Raw genomic sequence first — 20935 nt, 5'->3', positions numbered from 1 at the left:
ACACACACACACACACACACACACACACACACACACACACACACACACACACACACACACACACACACACACACACACACACACACACACACACACACACACACACACACACACACACACACACTCAAATACGCTGGATGGAAAAAAATGGAAGCTGGATGAAAAACAAATGTCAAAGTCTTGACGTGGTGTTTGTTTGTTGCCAGGACTTCTTCCTGCTTCTTCCTAACAGACTCTGGTTCTTCCCAACAGACTCTGCTTCTTCCCTACAGACTCTGCTTCTTCCCTACAGACTCTGCTTCTTCCCTACAGACTCTGCTTCTTCCCTACAGACTCTGCTTCTTCCCTACAGACTCTGCTTCTTCCCGACAGACTCTGCTTCTTCCCTACAGACTCTGCTCCCCACAGACTCTGCTTCTTCCCAACAGACTCTGCTTCTTCCCTACAGACTCTGCTTCTTCCCAACAGACTACTTCTTCCATACAGACTCTACTTCTTCCCAACCCGACAGACTCTGCTTCTTCCCGACAGACTCTGCTTCTTCCCGACAGACTCTGCTTCTTCCCTACAGACTCTGCTTCTTCCCTACAGACTCTGCTTCTTCCCAACAGACTCTACTTCTTCCCAACAGACTCTACTTCTTCCCAACAGACTGCTTCTTCCAAACAGACTCTGGTTTTTCCCGACAGACTGGTTCTTCCCGACAGACTCTGCTTCTTCCCGACAGACTCAGTCTGCACATTCTGCCTCACCTTGCCTCAGTCTGCCTCACCCTGCCTCAGTCTGCCTCACCCTGCCTCAGTCTGCACATTCTGCCTCAGTCTGCACATTCTGCCTCAGTCTGCACATTCTGCCTCACCCTGCCTCAGTCTGCCTCACCCTGTCTCAGTCTGTAGGCGCTACACCTCACTTCCTAAGTGGTTAGAGGAGACTGGAGAGTGAGTCATACTGTACACACACACACACACACACACACACACACACACACACACACACACACACACACACACACACACACACACACACACACACACACACACACACACACACACACACACACACACACACACACACACACTCAGGCCTCCAAGTAAGCCTAATGGGCCTCTTCTAACATTCACACAACCTCAGACAACCTTAAAGGACAAGTTTAACCCCCCCCAAAAAAATGTCATATATTTTTCATTAGACACAGTTCTTTAACAAAAAAAAGTACTTTAGGAAAAAGGGTATTTTAAGGGATAAAATCAAAAAGTGGAGAAAAAAACTGTCCCTTTTCCCCTCACTCAATCCCCCCACTCACCCATTGTCACTAACAACCTTCCCGAAAATATGAACCAAAGTCAAGGTTATTAAATGAACCTCCTTCGATAGGATAGGAAAGATAAATTGTTATGTGGTCTGTGATTTCTCATAAGTTCCTGCGCTTTGCTTTTCTAAATGTTCTGAGGCATACAATAAACTCTACAAGCACCCCCCCAAACACACACACACACACACACACACACACACACACACACACACACACACACACACACACACACACACACACACATAGACGTGTACACACACATACACACACACACACAGACACACACACACAGACACACACACACAGACACACACACACATGCACACACACATACACACACAGACACACACACACGCACACACACACAGAGACACACACACAGACACACACAGACATGCACACACTCCCGCACCCCATCTCTCTCTCAGCTGCAGTTTACCCCAGCAGGCTGGCAGCTCTCCCTCTCTCTCAGCAAGATGACAAATTAGCATTGGTCGGGAGCCCAAACTATCAGCACCACAGTGCCATGATAAACACTGCAGCCATTATTTTCATTTTCAAGTAATCTACCTACCTAGTTCCAGTAATCTACCTACTTCCAGTAATCTACCTACATCCAGTAATCTACCTTCTTCCAGTAATCTACCTTCTTCCAGTAATCTACCTACCTACTTCCAGTAATCTACCTACTCTGTCTACCTACATCTAGTAATCTACCTACTTCCAGTAATCGACCTACTTCCAGTAATCTACCTACTTCTAGTAATCTACCTACTTCCAGTAATCTACCTACTTCCAGTAATCTACCTACAGCCAGTAATCTACCTACATCCAATTATCTACCTACTTCCAGTAATCTGCCTACTTCTAGTAATCTACCTACTTCCCGTAATCTACCTACTCTGTCTACCTACTTCCAGTAATCTACCTACTTCCAGTAATCTAGCTACTCCGTCTAGCTATTTCCAGTAATCTATCTACTCTGTCTACCTACTTCTAGTAATCTACCTACATCCAGTAATCTACCTACTTCCAGTAATCTACCTACTTCTAGTAATCTACCTACTTCCAGTAATCTACCCACATCCAGTAATCTACCTTCTTCCAGTAATCTACCTTCTTCCAGTAATCTACCTTCTTCCAGTAATCTAGCTACTCCATCTAGCTACTTCCAGGAATCCATCTACTCTGTCTACCTACTTTCAGTAATCTACTTACTTCTAGTAATCTACCTACTACGGCTACTTACTTCCTTTAATCTACCTTCTCCGATATCTACCTACATCCAGTAATCTAGCTACTCCGTCTACCTACATCCAGTAATCTAGCTACTCCGTCTACCTACATCCAGTTATCTAGCTACTCCGTCGACCTACTTCCAGTAATCTAGCTACTCCGTCTACCTACATCCAGTAATCTAGCTACTCCGTCTACCTACATCCAGTAATCTAGCTACTCCGTCTACCTACATCCAGTAATCTAGCTACTCCGTCTACCTACATCCAGTAATCTAGCTACTCCGTCTACCTACATCCAGTAATCTAGCTACTCCGTCTACCTACATCCAGTAATCTAGCTACTCCGTCTACCTACATCCAGTAATCTAGCTACTCCATCTACCTACATCCAGTAATCTAGCTACTCCGTCTACCTACATCCAGTAATCTAGCTACTCCGTCTACCTACATCCAGTAATCTAGCTACTCCGTCGACCTACTTCCAGTAATCTAGCTACTCCGTCTACCTACATCCAGTAATCGACCTACTCTGTCTACATACTTCCAGTAATCTACCTACTTCTAGTTATCTACCTACTTCCAGTAATCTACCTTCTCCATCTCCCTACATCCAGTAATCTAGCTACTCCGTCTACCTACATCCAGTAATCTAGCTACTCCGTCTACCTACATCCAGTAATCTAGCTACTCCGTCTACCTACATCCAGTAATCTAGCTACTCCGTCTACCTACATCCAGTAATCTAGCTACTCCGTCTACCTACATCCAGTAATCTACCTACTTCTAGTTATCTACCTACTTCCAGTAATCTACCTTCTCCATCTCCCTACATCCAGTAATCTAGCTACTCCGTCTACCTACATCCAGTAATCTAGCTACTCCGTCTACCTACATCCAGTAATCTAGCTACTCCGTCTACCTACATCCAGTAATCTAGCTACTCCATCTACCTACATCCAGTAATCTAGCTACTCCGTCTACCTACATCCAGTAATCTAGCTACTCCATCTACCTACATCCAGTAATCTAGCTACTCCGTCTACCTACATCCAGTAATCTAGCTACTCCGTCGACCTACTTCCAGTAATCTAGCTACTCCGTCGACCTACTTCCAGTTATCTAGCTACTCCGTCGACCTACTTCCAGTAATCTAGCTACTCCGTCGACCTACTTCCAGTAACCTAGCTACTCAATCTACATACTTCCAGTAATCTACTTACTCCGTCTACCTTCTTCCAGTAATCAACCTAATACCTACTCTGGCTCCAGATGTGGAGAAGATAACAACAGCCAGTGCAGTGCAGAGTGTGTGTGTGTGTGTGTGTGTGTGCCTGTGTGTGTGTCTAGTGCAGTGGGAGAAAGGTATTCAACTGAATGGAAGTAGGAGGGCCTCCCTATCCAGAACCACATCCAGATTGGTTGCACTGATAAGGAGCGTATAGCTTTAAAGCTTCAAAGTTGGCGTTATTTCTGCTTAAGTTAGTACGTTACTGAATGCTGACGCGATGGAAAATGAAGGAGGAAAAACCTTGATGGTAATACCACAGTTAAGATCCTACAGATTTGAGGGTGAAACACAGAATGCATCAGACAATAGAGACCCTTCTGTTCTTTCCCTGCCTTTCCCCTCATCCATTCTCCATCATTGTTATTAAGTAACTAGTCCCACAGATTTTTTTAGTTTTTTTTTACCTAACACAACTTTTCAGGTTAAAGTGTTACCGGACTTAAAATGTTTAGTTGGCCCAAACTTAATTCCAACTTGAGAAAACTTTAGGCAAAAAGTCAGTCAACATAAAATGATGTTTACATTTACATTTTAGTCATTTAGCAGACGCTCTTATCCAGAGCGACTTACAGTAGTGAATTCATACATTTCATACATTTTTTTTCCTGTGCTGGCTCCCCGTGGGAATCGAACCCACAACCCTGGCGTTGCAAACACCATGCTCTACCAACAAACTGCTGCTCAACTTGTCTCATACAGTACCAGTCAAAAGTTTGGACACACCTACTCATTCAATGTTTTTTCTTTTTTTTTTACTATTTTCTACGTTGTAGAATAATAGTGAAGACATCAAAACTATGAAATAACACAGATTTATTTAACTAGGTAAGTCAGTTAAGAACAAATTCTTATTTACAATGACGGCCTAGGAACAGTGGGTTAACTGCCTTGTTCAGGGGCAGAACGACAAATTTTTACATTGTCAGCTCGGGGATTCAGTCTAGCAACCTTTCGGTTAATGGCCCAACGCTCTAACCACTAGGCTACTTGCCGCTACATATGGAATCATGTAGAAACCAAAAAAGTGTTCAACAAATCAAAATACATTTATATTTGAGATTCTTGAAAGTAGCCACCCTTTGCCTTGATGACAGCTTTGCACACTCTTGGCATTCTCTCAACCAGCTTCATGAGGTAGTCACCTGGAATGCGTTTCAATTCACAAGTGTGCCTTGTTAAAAGTTAATTTGTGGAATTTCTTTCCTTCTTAATGTGTTTGAGCCAATCAGTTGTGTTGTGACAAGGTAGAGGTGGTATACAGAAGATAGCCCTATTTGGTAAAATACCAAGTCCAAATTATGGCAAAAACAGCTCAAATAAGCAAAGAGAAATGACAATCCATCATTACTTCCAGACATGAAGCTCAGTCAATCCGGGAACATTTCAAGAACTTTTAGATTTTTTTTTCAAGTCGCAAAAACCATCAAGCGCTATGATGAAATTGGCTCTCCTGAGGACCGCCACAGGAAAGGAAGACACAGAGTTACCTCTGCTGCAGAGGATAAGTTCATTAGAGTTAAATGCACCTCAGATTTCAGCCCAAATAAATGCTTCACTGAGTTCAAGTAACAGACACATCTCAACATCAACTGTTCAGACTGGACTGCGTGAATCAGGCCTTTATGGTCGAATTCCTGCAAAGAAACCACTGCTAAAGGACACCAAAAGTAAGAAGAAACTTGCTTGGGGCAAAAAACATGAGTAATGGACATTAGACTGGTGGAAATCTGTGCTTTGGTATGATGAGTCCAAATGTGCGATTTTTGGGTCGCCGTGTCTTTGTGAGACAATTAAATGTTTTAAGTTCAGGTAACACTTTGATCGAAAAGTTCAGTAAATTAAGAAGTCTTCGGAACCAGTTACTTAATAATAATTTGATGAAACAACTAGAGTTTTTTATTTACAGTGATACCTCCAATTCCTGTCCTCCTCTTTCCTCCATCTCACCCCCAACTCTTGTAGGTCCTGGGAAACCAAAACAGTTTGGTAATTGAATTGTGTGTGTGTGTGTGTGTGTGTGTGTGTGTGTGTGTGTGTGTGTGTGTGTGTGTGTGTGTGTGTGGTCAGATGATTGTCTAGTCCTGTTTAGCTCACAAGTGGCCAGACCTCAGTGCCGTGTGGTGCAGGTCCAGCAGACAAGGCATCAGTGCGACAAGGCTTTGTGTACAAAGTGTGTGTGTGTGTTTGAGTGTGTGTGTGTGTGAGTGACAGGAGTACAAAATGTGTGTGTGTGTGTGTGTGTGTGTGAGTGACAGGGCAACAGGGCTTTGTGTACAGACGATGTCTACCACCATTAAAGTGAAGTAGGCTTGTTATGGTGTCATAGTGCCTCTGTCCAAACAGACCCAAACAAATTACTGACTGACTAGAAGTAAACAGACCAAAACAAACTTCTGACTGACTGATTAGAACCAAACAAACCCAAACAAACTACTGAATGACTGGCTAGAACCAAACAAACTACTGACTGATTAGAACCAAACAAACTACTGAATGACTGACTGACTGACTAGAACCAAACAAACCCAAACAAACTACTGAATGACTGACTGAATGACTGGCTAGAACCAAACAAACTACTGACTGATTAGAACCAAACAAACTACTGAATGACTGACTGACTGACTAGAACCAAACAGACCCAAACAAACTACTGACTGACTGACTGACTGATTAGAACCAAACAAACCCAAACAAACTACTGAATGACTAGAACCAAACAAACTACTGACTGGCTAGAACCAAACAAACTACTGACTGATTAGAACCAAACAAACTACTGACTGACTGACTGAATGACTGGCTAGAACCAAACAAACTACTGACTGATTAGAACCAAACAAACTACTGACTGACTGACTGACTGACTAGAACCAAACAGACCCAAACAAACTACTGAATGACTGACTGACTGACTAGAACCAAACAGACCCAAACAAACTACTGACTGACTGATTAGAACCAAACAAACTACTGACTGACTAGAACCAAACAGACCCAAACAAACTACTGACTGACTGGCTAGAACCAAACAAACTACTGACTGACTAGAACCAAACAGACCCAAACAAACTACTGACTGACTGGCTAGAACCAAACAAACTACTGACTGACTGGCTAGAACCAAACAAACTACTGACTGACTGGCTAGAACCAAACAAACTACTGACTGACTGGCTAGAACCAAACAAACTACTGACTGACTGGCTAGAACCAAACAAACTACTGACTGACTGGCTAGAACCAAACAAACTACTGACTGACTGGCTAGAACCAAACAAACTACTGACTGACTGGCTAGAACCAAACAAACTACTGACTGACTGACTAGAACCACATTGAGTTATACACAAAGACTAAGGGCTAGATTCATTCTACCTCCCTACCCCTCCCCCTTTAAGGCTATTTATCTTTTTAAAGCAATATTTCCGCATTCACAAGACCACATTCACGGTAAACGCTGCATATGTCGGCTTAATCGAAAATGACCTTTAAATGTCAATCTCGGTATAACGTGGATCTTCCGCAGGTCCGTATTGAATCTAGGCCCAAGGCTGAAAACAAAGCAGAGATTAACCACACGGACTAACAACCCAACAAAGCTTTCTCTCTCAGACAGATCACAAACTGACTGGAGTAAGAAAATACAATACAAACTTTATAGTATTTTTTTTCCTGAACATACATCCAACCACAAGTGAAAGTTACTTTGAGGACACCAGAAACCTCTTAAACGCATCTCTCAGCTGCCTTCTGATGCATTTTAGATGGTTTAAATTAGAATACCTCCCCCCAAATGTTGTAGAACCTGGAGTTGGGGTAGAGGAAATGCCAGCAGTTAATAATGTTGTAGAACCTGGAGTAGGGGTAGAGGAAATGCCAGTAGTTAATAATGTTGTAGAACCTGGAGTAGGGGTAGAGGAAATGCCAGCAGTTAATAATGTTGTAGAACCTGGAGTAGGGGTAGAGGAAATGCCAGCAGTTAATAATGTTGTAGAACCTGGAGTAGGGGTAGAGGAAATGCCAGCAGTTAATAATGTTGTAGAACCTGGAGTAGGGGTAGAGGAAATGTCAGCAGTTAATAATGTTGTAGAACCTGGAGTAGGGGTAGAGGAAATGCCAGCAGTTAATAATGTTGTAGAACCTGGAGTAGGGGTAGAGGAAATGCCAGCAGTTAATAATGTTGTAGAACCTGGAGTAGGGGTAGAGGAAATGCCAGCAGTTAATAATGTTGTAGAACCTGGAGTAGGGGTAGAGGAAATGCCAGCAGTTAATAATGTTGTAGAACCTGGAGTAGGGGTAGAGGAAATGCCAGCAGTTAATAATGTTGTAGAACCTGGAGTTGGGGTAGAGGAAATGCCAGCAGTTAATAATGTTGTAGAACCTGGAGTTGGGGTAGAGGAAATGCCAGCAGTTAATAATGTTGTAGAACCTGGAGTAGGGGTAGAGGAAATGCCAGCAGTTAATAATGTTGTAGAACCTGGAGTTGGGGTAGAGGAAATGCCAGCAGTTAATAATGTTGTAGAACCTGGAGTAGGGGTAGAGGAAATGCCAGCAGTTAATAATGTTGTAGAACCTGGAGTAGGGGTAGAGGAAATGCCAGCAGTTAATAATGTTGTAGAACCTGGAGTAGGGGTAGAGGAAATGCCAGCAGTTAATAATGTTGTAGAACCTGGAGTAGGGGTAGAGGAAATGCCAGCAGTTAATAATGTTGTAGAACCTGGAGTAGGGGTAGAGGAAATGTCAGCAGTTAATAATGTTGTAGAACCTGGAGTAGGGGTAGAGGAAATGCCAGCAGTTAATAATGTTGTAGAACCTGGAGTAGGGGTAGAGGAAATGCCAGCAGTTAATAATGTTGTAGAACCTGGAGTAGGGGTAGAGGAAATGCCAGCAGTTAATAATGTTGTAGAACCTGGAGTAGGGGTAGAGGAAATGCCAGCAGTTAATAATGTTGTAGAACCTGGAGTAGGGGTAGAGGAAATGCCAGCAGTTAATAATGTTGTAGAACCTGGAGTAGGGGTAGAGGAAATGCCAGCAGTTAATAATGTTGTAGAACCTGGAGTTGGGGTAGAGGAAATGCCAGCAGTTAATAATGTTGTAGAACCTGGAGTTGGGGTAGAGGAAATGCCAGCAGTTAATAATGTTGTAGAACCTGGAGTAGGGGTAGAGGAAATGCCAGCAGTTAATAATGTTGTAGAACCTGGAGTTGGGGTAGAGGAAATGCCAGCAGTTAATAATGTTGTAGAACCTGGAGTAGGGGTAGAGGAAATGTCAGCAGTTAATAATGTTGTAGAACCTGGAGTAGGGGTAGAGGAAATGCCAGCAGTTAATAATACTGTAGAACCTGGAGTAGGGGTAGAGGAAATGTCAGCAGTTAATAATGTTGTAGAACCTGGAGTAGGGGTAGAGGAAATGCCAGCAGTTAATAATGTTGTAGAACCTGGAGTAGGGGTAGAGGAAATGTCAGCAGTTAATAATGTTGTAGAACCTGGAGTAGGGGTAGAGGAAATGCCAGCAGTTAATAATGTTGTAGAACCTGGAGTAGGGGTAGAGGAAATGCCAGCAGTTAATAATGTTGTAGAACCTGGAGTAGGGGTAGAGGAAATGCCAGCAGTTAATAATGTTGTAGAACCTGGAGTTGGGGTAGAGGAAATGCCAGCAGTTAATAATGTTGTAGAACCTGGAGTAGGGGTAGAGGAAATGCCAGCAGTTAATAATGTTGTAGAACCTGGAGTAGGGGTAGAGGAAATGTCAGCAGTTAATAATGTTGTAGAACCTGGAGTAGGGGTAGAGGAAATGCCAGCAGTTAATAATGTTGTAGAACCTGGAGTAGGGGTAGAGGAAATGCCAGCAGTTAATAATGTTGTAGAACCTGGAGTTGGGGTAGAGGAAATGCCAGCAGTTAATAATGTTGTAGAACCTGGAGTAGGGGTAGAGGAAATGCCAGCAGTTAATAATGTTGTAGAACCTGGAGTAGGGGTAGAGGAAATGCCAGCAGTTAATAATGTTGTAGAACCTGGAGTAGGGGTAGAGGAAATGCCAGCAGTTAATAATGTTGTAGAACCTGGAGTAGGGGTAGAGGAAATGCCAGCAGTTAATAATGTTGTAGAACCTGGAGTAGGGCTAGAGGAAATGCCAGCAGTTAATAATGTTGTAGAACCTGGAGTAGGGGTAGAGGAAATGCCAGCAGTTAATAATGTTGTAGAACCTGGAGTAGGGGTAGAGGAAATGCCAGCAGTTAATAATGTTGTAGAACCTGGAGTAGGGGTAGAGGAAATGCCAGCAATTAAAGGGGCAATCTGCTGTTGCTACATCTATTTGTGGACTGTTTAGCCTCAAAACATGGTTGAAAACTATAATTTCATATAATGAATCCTCAGTCCTTGCATCCATAGCTCCGTCTATGAATTTGAGATTGGTTACATTTCTCTAGCCCAATCCCTCAGCTTTTTACTGAAATAATGGCGGGGAGTAGACTTTGTTATTGTTTAAAGTGCAGATTGCCCCTTAAAGCATGGTGTTACACAGAGCACAAAGGCTTGTAGTGTGTCTCATTCTGAGAAAATGTTTCTTGTGCACTTTTCAGCCCGGGGGTAGGTACCCACCCTTAGCATAATGACCCTGAGCTAACAACAAAGAGAGTGCTGTTGTGTTTGCAGTTTGCACGGTCAATCCAGTGTGTGTGTGTGTGTGTGTGTGTGTGTGTGTGTGTGTGTGTGTGTGTGTGTGTGTGTGTGCATGTGTGCATGTATGCGAGTGCAGATGCCTAGCAGGTGTGGAATATAACATGGTTGGCAGGGGAAACAGTTAGTCCGTTATTTTCCAGGGGGGTCAGGCGGTTGGGGGGGACAGGCGGTTGGGGGGGACAGGCGGTTGGGGGGACAGGCGGTTGGGGGGACAGGCGGTTGTGGGGACAGGCGGTTGGGGGGACAGGCGGTTGGGGGGGACAGGCGGTTGGGGGGGACAGGCGGTTGGGGGGACAGGCGATTAGGGGGGACAGGCGGTTGGGGGGACAGGCGGTTGGGGGGACAGGTGGTTGGGGGGACAGGCGGTTGGGGGGGGACAGGCGATTAGGGGGGACAGGCGGTTGGGGGGACAGGCGGTTGGGGGGGACAGGCGGTTGGGGGGGACAGGCGGTTGGGGGGGACAGGCGGTTGGGGGGACAGGCGATTAGGGGGGACAGGCGGTTGGGGGGACAGGTGGTTGGGGGGACAGGCGGTTGGGGGGACAGGCGGTTGGGGGGACAGGCGGTTGGGGGGGGACAGGCGATTAGGGGGGACAGGCGGTTGGGGGGACAGGCGGTTGGGGGGGACAGGCGGTTGGGGGGACAGGCGATTAGGGGGGACAGGCGGTTGGGGGGACAGGCGGTTGGGGGGACAGGCGGTTGGGGGGGACAGGCGGTTGGGGGGGACAGGCGGTTGGGGGGGACAGGCGGTTGGGGGGGACAGGCGGTTGGGGGACAGGCGGTGGGGGACAGGCGGTGGGGGGACAGGCGGTTTGGGGGACAGGCGGTTGGGGGGACAGGCGGTTGGGGGGACAGGCGGTTGGGGGGGACAGGCGGTTGGGGGGGGACAGGCGGTTGGGGGGGGACAGGCGGTTGGGGGGGGGCAGGCGGTTGGGGGGGGGGGCGGTTGGGGGGGACAGGCGGTTGGGGGGACAGGCGGTTGGGGGGGGACAGGCGGTTGGGGGGGACAGGCGGTTGGGGGGGACAGGCGGTTGGGGGGACAGGCGGTTGGGGGGGGACAGGCGGTTGGGGGGACAGCTGGTTGGGGGGGACAGGCGGTTGGGGGGGGACAGGCGGTTGGGGGGACAGGCGGTTGGGGGGCTAAAAAGGCTTTAAATTGATTTTGTTGCTGTTAATGAAAGTTGAGGAACTGGAGAGTTCAGTTTTCTGCGCAGACAGTGAATAGACCCACACCAATTTAAGACACCATTATCCAATTAATTGGATGTTGCTGTCAACTCAATCTCATCATAAAGTCAAGTCTCATCATAAATCTAGAAACAAAAAGAGATCCCTGTATTAGGAAAACTGTGTGTGTGTGTGTGTGTGTGTGTGTGTGTGTGTGTGTGTGTGTGTGTGTGTGTGTGTGTGTGTGTGTGTGTGTGTGTGTGTGTGTGTGTGTGTGTGTGTGTGTGTGTGTGTGTGTGTATGCATTTCCATGTTTCAGCCATTCCTTATTAGTCCAGTTAAAGTCAGTTCATGCTTCAGTGCTTCAGCTTCATGCTTCAGTTCATGCTTCAGTGGTTCAGTGCTTCAGTGGTTCTGATTTATTTTGTTGTTGTTTGTGTTCAGATTTCTCTGTGCGTTCGTGTTAATGGGTTCATTTATAAAGTTCATTAATTAAAAATGTTCCTCCAGCTTCTGTGAATGCTATTTTTAATGTGTAGACAGCCCAGTAGGAAACCATGCTCTTTTTAATGTGTGGACAGCCCAGTAGGAAAACATGCTCTTTTTAATGTGTGGACAGCCCAGTAGGAAACCATGCTCTTTTTAATGTGTAGACAGCCCAGTAGGAAACCATGCTCTTTTTAATGTGTGGACAGCCCAGTAGGAAACCATGCTCTTTTTAATGTGTGGACAGCCATGCTATTTTTAATGTGTAGACAGCCCAGTAGGAAACCATGCTCTTTTTAATGTGTAGACAGCCCAGTAGGAAACCATGCTCTTTTTAATGTGTGGACAGCCCAGTAGGAAACCATGCTCTTTTTAATGTTTAGACAGCCCAGTAGGAAACCATGCTCTTTTTAATGTGTGGACAGCCCAGTAGGAAACCATGCTCTTTTTAATGTGTAGACAGCCCAGTAGGAAACCATGCTCTTTTTAATGTGTGGACAGCCCGGTAGGAAACCATGCTCTTTTTAATGTGTGGACAGCCCAGTAGGAAACCATGCTCTTTTTAATGTGTGGACAGCCCAGTAGGAAACCAGTAATCCAAATCAAATCAAATGTATTTATATAGCCCTTCTTACATCAGCTGATATCTCAAAGTGCTATACAGAAACCCAGCCTAAAACCCCAAACAGAAAGCAATGCAGGTGTAGAAGCACGGTGGCTAGGAAAAACTCCCTAGAAAGGCCAGAACCTAGGAAGAAACCTAGAGATGGTCTGCCCAACTTGTCACGATGTGCGCAACTGGTTGAAGGTAAGTCAGGTGCAGGAGAGCAGAGATGGGTGATAACAGGCACACTTTGTTCATGCCCAAGGCAAACAGCGATAATGCCCAAAGTACACAAACGGTACAATAAACAAAACACACGGGTGCAAACCAGCAAACCAGCCTGATGCGAACCACACACAAACAAACAATTCCACACACAGACATAGGAGGAACAGAGGGTAATATACATTTAGTCAGATGAGGGAATGTGAACTAGGTGTGCAGGAAAACCAAGACAAAACAAATGGAAAATGAAAGGTGGAGCGGCGATGGCTAGAAGACCGGTGACGTCGACTGCCGAACGCCGCCCGAACAAGGAGAGGAACCGACTTCGGAGGAAGTCGTGACACAACTTTCAGCTGGAGCCACAGACAGCAAACACGTTTTTTCAACACTTGTTTTTTAGTGTGTGTGTGTGTGTGGAGGGCGTGGGGGGGAGGGGGGGGGTTATTCATATTTGCTCCCTCACCGAAGTGATGTTTAATTTCAGTATATTCTGTTTGTTTTGTGGTATGAGTTTGCTTAGAGATTACAGAGAATGTTGGACGGAACAGTCTGCCAAGCAATGTACTGGCAGTACGAGAGAGAGAATGAGAGAGAGAGAGAGAGAGAGAGAGAGAGAGAGAGAGCGAGAGAGAGAGCTGAGAAAGATTAACCTGATTTCATGATGTGCATGATGAAACTATTGGTAAGCCATGTTCCTTTGACTCAAATGTTCCTCCTCATGTCTTCTAACTGGCTCCTTGGAACACAATAAAATCTGGGCCGTAGAATAGTGTTGATCAAGTGATGTCACATTGTTATTTGGAATTGATGACTCTAAAACTCGGCACACCTGTATTTGGGTTTCCACCATTTTTCTCTGCAGATCCTCTGAAGCTCTGTCATGTTGGATAGGGAGCGTCGCTGCACAGCTACTTTCAGGTCTCTCCAGAGATGTTTGATCAGGTTCAAGTCAGGACTCTGGCTGGGCCACTCAAGGACATTCAGAGACTTGTCCCGAAGCCACTCCTGCGTTGTCTTGTCTGTGTGCTTAGGGTCGTTGTCCTGTTGGAAGATGAACCTTCACCTAATTCTGAGCTCCTGAGCGCTCTGAAGTAGGTTTTCATCAAGGATCTCTCTGTACTTTGCTCTGTTCATCTTTACCTAGAACCTGACTAGTTTCCCATTCCCTGCCACTGAAGAACATCCCCACAGCATGATGCTGCCCCCACCATGCTTCACCGTAGGGATGGTGCCAGGTTTCCTCCAGATGTGATGCTTGGCATTCAGGCACAATAGTTTAATTTTGTTTTCCTCAGACCAGATAATCTTATTTCTCATGGTCTGAGAGTCTTTAGGTGCCTTTTACTGAGGAGTGGTTTCTGTCTGGTTTTCCCTGACCAAGGCCCTTCTCCCCCAATTGCTCAGTTTGGCCGGGTGAGCAACTCTAGGAAGAGTCTACGTGGTTCCAAACTTCTTCCATGTAAGAATGATGGAGGCCACTGTGTTCTTGGGGACCTTCAATGTTGCAGAAATGTTTGGGTACCCTTCCCCAGATCTGTACCTCGACACAATCCTGTCTCGGAGCTCTACGGACAATTCCTTCAACCTCATGGCTTGGTTTTTGCTCTGATATGCACTGTCAACTGTGGGACCTTATGTAAACAGGTGTGTGCCTTTCCAAATCATGTCCAATCAATTGAATTTACCACAGTTGGACTCCAATCAAGTTATAAAAACATCTCAAGGACGATCAATGGAAACAGGATGCACTTGAGCTCAATTTCGAGTCTCATAGCAAAGGTTCTGAATACTTATGTAAATAAGGTATTTCTGTTTTTTATTTTTAAATAAATTTGCTAAAATTACTAAAAACCTGTTTTCACTTTGCCATTATGGGGTATTGTGTGTAGATTGATGAGGATTTTTATTTTTATTTAATCCATTTTGGAATCAGGCTGTAATGTAACAAAATGTGGAAAAAGTCAAGGGGTCTGAATACTGAATATATAAAGCACTGTATGTCATAGACATACTGTACAGTCACATCAAAATGTTTCTCAGGCCAGTGTTTTAATAAGGCATATAATATCTAAGAGCTAGCACCTTTCATTGATAGATGTACTTGATGAAAAGTTATTCACTTCTGTCTGACCTCTAACTTTCCTTTACCACAGCTGTGGGAGACCGTACATAAAGCTGAGCCATGAGGAGGGATCCATGGACAAAGGGGACAGGATACACCGGACAGGTACAACCGTCCTTTAACTAAGCTTCTCATCTCTGCCAGTGCTACCTTTCCCTTCCACACCACTACCGTTTTCAAACTATTGAGCCAAGCTGTATTGTACTCATGGCCTCTTCTGTCCACTGGTTTTGCCTACCTTCTTCTACCGTTTAGCTTGTCATCTCTTCCAGTGCTACTTTTCCTTCCACATCATTGAGCCAAGCTGTATTGTACTGCGCTGGCCTGGTTATGTGTCCATCACAGGAACTGTGCTAGAGAGGACAATGATTGTATGAAATGGATACTCCTGTCCCAGAGTGGATATTACTTGTGTGTGCCTTGTAGCAATGCTGAATGCTTTGCAGCAGTGCTGAATGCTTTGCAGCAGTGATGAAGGCTTTGCAGCAGTGATGAAGACTTTGCAGCAGTGATGAAGGCTTTGCAGCAGGGTTGAAGGCTTTGTAGCAGTGTTGAATGCTTCGAAGCAATATTGGAATCTTTGCAACAGTGCTGAATGCTTTGTGGGAATCCCGTCTCCATGGTGAGACAATGACCATAGGAGTTAGTTGGGAAGACAACACAAGCAGATCTGATACCAGGCTGATCCTGTCTCACAACAGAGAGGTGTGATTTGTTTTGCAGCAGTGTTGAATGTTTTGAAGGTGTTGTCCCATCTCCATGGTAACGCTTTCTCTGTACCCCAATCAGAGGATCAGGTGGTGGCATCGTCAGACTACGACAGTACCCACGAGGCCAACCACAGCGACAGCAGCGACGTAGCGCCGACAGAGGAGGGGGGCGAAGAAGGGGGCAAAAACACCCCCCAAAACCTCATCATGCTACCTGCAGAGGTGAGAAACAGCAACCATAGAGGTAGCTCTAGTTTTCATTTTCACACTTCTAGGTCTACATCTTTTAGACCAGAGGTATTCAACCCTTACCCTAAGAGGTCCGGATAATTAATTGCAACAACCTTGTGTCCCAGGTGTAAATCAGTCCATGATTATAGGGGAATAATGATCAAATACAGTGGAACTGGCTGTCTAGATTTGGATTTGAGGGTTATTATTGGCTTATTCATCAGGCAGAGGCACAATCACCTCAGAAGCCAAAAGTTCATTTCCACCAACATAACATTCAGTGCACAGATAGGCACAACCAGCCATCTATGTCTGACCCCCTTATGACATGTTTTATGACCTACAGTCGAGAGAGAGAACATTTTCTAAGACATTTAATAACACAATATAAAGGTTCATAAAGACATTATAAAGGCTTATAACATGTCTGTGGCCTCTGTAGGAAAAGCCCCAGCTGGCCCCAGAGCCATTAGTCATGGAGGACTTGGAGCCCCTAATGAGCCAGCTAAACCACTGGAACTTCCCCATCTTCAGCTTGATGGAGAAGACCCAGGGCAAATGTGGCCGCATCCTCAGCCAGGTGAGACCAGCTACTGTACAGCCAGTCAGGTGAGCTGTAACCAGGTGAGGACAGGTACTGTACAGCCTAGTCAGGGGAGCTGTAACCAGGTGAGGACAGGTACTGTACAGCCTAGTCAGGGGAGCTGTGACCAGGTGAGGACAGGTACTGTACAGCCTAGTCAGGGGAGCTGTAACCAGCTGAGACAGGTACTGTACAGCCTAGTCAGGGGAGCTGTAACCAGGTGAGACAGGTACTGTACAGCCTAGTCAGGGGAGCTGTAACCAGGTGAGGACAGGTACTGTACAGCCTAGTCAGGGGAGCTGTAACCAGGTGAGGACAGGTACTGTACAGCCTAGTCAGGGGAGCTGTAACCAGCTGAGACAGGTACTGTACAGCCTAGTCAGGGGAGCTGTAACCAGGTGAGGACAGGTACTGTACAGCCTAGTCAGGGGAGCTGTGACCAGGTGAGGACAGGTACTGTACAGCCTAGTCAGGGGAGCTGTAACCAGGTGAGGACAGGTACTGTACAGCCTAGTCAGGGGAGCTGTAACCAGGTGAGGACAGGTACTGTACAGCCTAGTCAGGGGAGCTGTGACCAGGTGAGGATAGGTACTGTACAGCCTAGTCAGGGGAGCTGTAACCAGCTGAGACAGGTACTGTACAGCCTAGTCAGGGGAGCTGTAACCAGGTCAGGACAGGTACTGTACAGCCTAGTCAGGGGAGCTGTGACCAGGTGAGGACAGGTACTGTACAGCCTAGTCAGGGGAGCTGTAACCAGGTCAGGACAGGTAGTGTACAGCCTAGTCAGGGGAGCTATAACCAGCTGAGACAGGTACTGTACAGCCTAGTCAGGGGAGCTGTAACCAGCTGAGACAGGTACTGTACAGCCTAGTCAGGGGAGCTGTAACCAGCTGAGACAGGTACTGTACAGCCTAGTCAGGGGAGCTGTAACCAGGTGAGACAGGTACTGTACAGCCTAGTCAGGGGAGCTGTAACCAGCTGAGACAGGTACTGTACAGCCTAGTCAGGGGAGCTGTAACCAGGTGAGGACAGGTACTGTACAGCCTAGTCAGGGGAGCTGTAACCAGCTGAGACAGGTACTGTACAGCCTAGTCAGGGGAGCTGTAACCAGCTGAGACAGGTACTGTACAGCCTAGTCAGGGGAGCTGTAACCAGGTCAGGACAGGTACTGTACAGCCTAGTCAGGGGAGCTGTAACCAGGTCAGGACAGGTTAAAATAGTCAATCCTCAGCCATGGAAGCATTCTCAGCCAGGTGAGAGAAACAACCAATTAGACAGGCTGATGGTCAACCATCTATCATTGGGCAGTCACTGTGTCAATCAAAGTGTGTTTGTCTGGTGAGAATCTAATTGGTTGTTTGAGACAGAAGCGGTAGCCTCGAGGTTAGAGAAGTGGACAGGGAAATCTACAGGGAATGATCTGGCAGCCGGAGAGTTACCAACTTCAATATCTCTACATACTACTGTCGTTGTGCCTTTGAGCAAGGCTCTTTACCCCTAAGGGTTTCAGGGGCGTTAGTCCCTGCAGTCCCTGTGTTACTCCCAGCCTGTGATGTGTGTCAGGTTGGGTACTGTCACAGAAGAAATTAAGAATATCTGTACAATTAAAGCAAGTGTTGAGACGTCAATGAGAATGAGGCTGTCTGTCACTCTGAATGGTCTATGGATTTACAATCAAAGAGTCTGTCTGACGGGTGAGAATGGGATTGGTTCTGTGACTCTGTGTCTGTTTCAGGTTTCTCACAGGCTTTTTGAAGACACAGGCCTATTTGAGACCTTCAAGATCCCGGTTCAAGAATTCATGAACTACTTTCATGCTCTGGAGAATGGCTACAGAGACATACCATGTAAGAACCTGTTTTACCTTAATGACTCTGCTCTCTTAAAAAGGTCCTGTTTTACCTTAATGACTCTGTTTTCCAGACACAGATTAAGCCTAGTAGAGTACATTTTTAGTCCAGGACTAGACTTAATCTGTGCCCGGGAAACTGGCCTTTTAATGTTTTACATGTGTTTTGCTTAGTATATTGAAGTTGAGTTAAAAGTGTCATATCATCAGTAAACCACAAGAGGGCGATGTAATACCATTTTTCTTTCAACTCTCCATTAACACAAGTTTACAGTGCAATCTCTCCATTCTTTTTCACCCTACAGTCGAAACAGAAACAGTGTGGCCCAGTGGAAATTATCACTACTGAAATGTCTCATGTTCTCTCCCTCTCTCTAGTCTTGGTAAATGTATTGAATTGTACCAATTTTTTTTTAAATCAATCAATCCAGATCACAACAGAATCCACGCGACAGACGTTCTCCATGCTGTCTGGTACCTCACCACACAGGCCGTACCAGGTCTGCCTAGCCTCATCACTGATCATTGCTCTGCCAGCGACTCAGGTGGGTGCCAGGGTTGAACTGACTTCTCTAGTTAAATAAAAATGTAATAAAGAAATAAAAAAGTGACCTGAATACAGGCCAGTCTAATTGAATCATCATGGCTCTTGCTTGATTTGGCATCAGGAGATTGAAACACGTTATTTATTGACAACTTGAATTTTGACTGTATTTGGGACTGTATTTGAAGACAACCAACTGTTTTTTTGTTTTGTTTTGAATATAACATCATTATGTTAGTTACGGTTGTCAACTTGAGTAAGATTTAGATTTTGTACAAACCAAAGAGACTTAAAGAGTCAAGTATATTTAATAATACATTGCTATGTCAAGACTCTTAATAGAATTTGTAACAATCAGATTAACTTTTGGCGTTTATTTAATTTAGCCTACACCTACCATCTCTAGTTACTCTTCTGTAAGTCGTCTCATTAAGATCAACACATTGGGATGTTTGTTACAGTTACATCAACGCTCTCATCTGTTCTTATCAGACTGTCTGCATCCCAAAATGGAATCCTAATCCCTATATAGTGCACTACTTTTAGTCAAAACTAGTGCACTATAAAGGGAATATGGTTCCATTTGGGATGTCGTCTCTGAGTATCAAATACTATTTGAAGTTTAGCGGGCATGAAATTGCAACCAGATTAAAGTTCTCCCAACCCCAGATTTTCATAACCTAATTTATATGCCTTAGTGCTCCAAACTCTTTGATCCGAGCAGAAGTGGATTTAGAAGTTGAGAGTTTGGGGCCTTTTGGGGTGCTTGCTGGTACACTTTTCACACTACTGAGCCAAACCACGGTTTAGCACATTTCACCCACCATAGTGCTGGAAAGGACCATGTAAACAGAAACTACCTGAGCCGGTACAGTGGTTCAGGTTGGAACTATGGTGTGAATCAGACATGGTAGTAGACTGCTACTTACACTCCTCTACCTCCACCTCTACCTCTACCTCCACCTCTACCTCTACCTCCACCTCTACCTCCACCTCCACCTCTACCTCCACCTCTACCTCCACCTCTACCTCCACCTCTACCTCCACCTCTACCTCCACCTCTACCTCTACCTCTTTCTCCTCGGCTCTCCCAGACTCTGACAGTGGCATCACCCACAGTCACATGGGCTACCTGGTGTCGAAGACCTACAGCGTGTCGGAGGATGGGTATGGTTGCCTGTCGGGGCTCATCCCAGCCCTGGAGCTCATGGCTCTCTACGTAGCAGCAGCCATGCATGACTATGACCACCCTGGGAGGACTAACGCCTTCCTGGTGGCCACAAGCGCACCACAGGTACACCACTTCTCTGTCAAAGCACTTCCGGCTCAAGTGAACAAAAAAATCTTCAGAGTCATATGTTGTCTGCAGGGAGAGCAGAGTTTTTAATTTAGGGATAAGGAAAATAGTGGTACAACACTGAAAATTACTTGGATTGCTGTTGTTATGTGTTGTGGAACTGAATGGGCAATTTTCTGACCAGGTTAGAATTTCGTTAAATGTGTCTGGTTACCACAACAGGACTAATTCTCTCACATCCTATCTTCCCCTCTCCAGGCAGTGTTGTATAACGACAGGTCGGTGCTCGAGAACCACCACGCCGCCTCGGCCTGGAATCTGTTCATGTCCCGTCCAGAGTATAACTTCCTGGTCAACCTGGACCACGTGGAGTTCAAACGCTTCCGCTTCCTGGTCATAGAGGCCATTCTTGCCACTGACCTCAAGAAACACTTTGACTTCCTGGCAGAGTTCAATGCCAAGGTAAAACCAATGAATCAATCAATTCATTAAGTGTTCACAGACCCGCAAACCTGTGTATTTGATTTGAGTCTTAAGATCTCTTCAGCTATTGTAGCATGTTGTATGTGAGAGTTCTACTGCCTACCCTTGGGT

At 45.6% G+C, this 20935-nt stretch overlaps 1 protein-coding gene across 2 annotated transcripts in view; it reads left to right on the top strand.

Annotated features, from left to right (window-relative positions):
- LOC106561697 (cGMP-inhibited 3',5'-cyclic phosphodiesterase 3A) overlaps positions 1 to 20935 on the top strand; it is a 224941-nt gene that overhangs the window by 182355 nt on the left and 21651 nt on the right. For both annotated transcript variants that reach the window (XM_014125905.3, XM_045688503.2), the window contains exons 6-12: positions 15159 to 15232; positions 15917 to 16059; positions 16511 to 16648; positions 18387 to 18498; positions 18932 to 19045; positions 20139 to 20338; positions 20600 to 20803. In XM_014125905.3, the coding sequence (XP_013981380.3) occupies positions 15159 to 15232; positions 15917 to 16059; positions 16511 to 16648; positions 18387 to 18498; positions 18932 to 19045; positions 20139 to 20338; positions 20600 to 20803 (985 nt within the window). The remainder of the gene's footprint in view (positions 1 to 15158; positions 15233 to 15916; positions 16060 to 16510; positions 16649 to 18386; positions 18499 to 18931; positions 19046 to 20138; positions 20339 to 20599; positions 20804 to 20935) is intronic.

The sequence above is a fragment of the Salmo salar genome, chromosome 10 (assembly GCF_965601325.2).
Source record: "Salmo salar chromosome 10, fSalSal1, whole genome shotgun sequence".
NCBI lineage: Eukaryota > Metazoa > Chordata > Actinopteri > Salmoniformes > Salmonidae > Salmo > Salmo salar.
The sequence above is the reverse complement of the archived record's forward strand: the minus strand, read 5'-3'. Positions and strand labels throughout refer to the sequence as shown.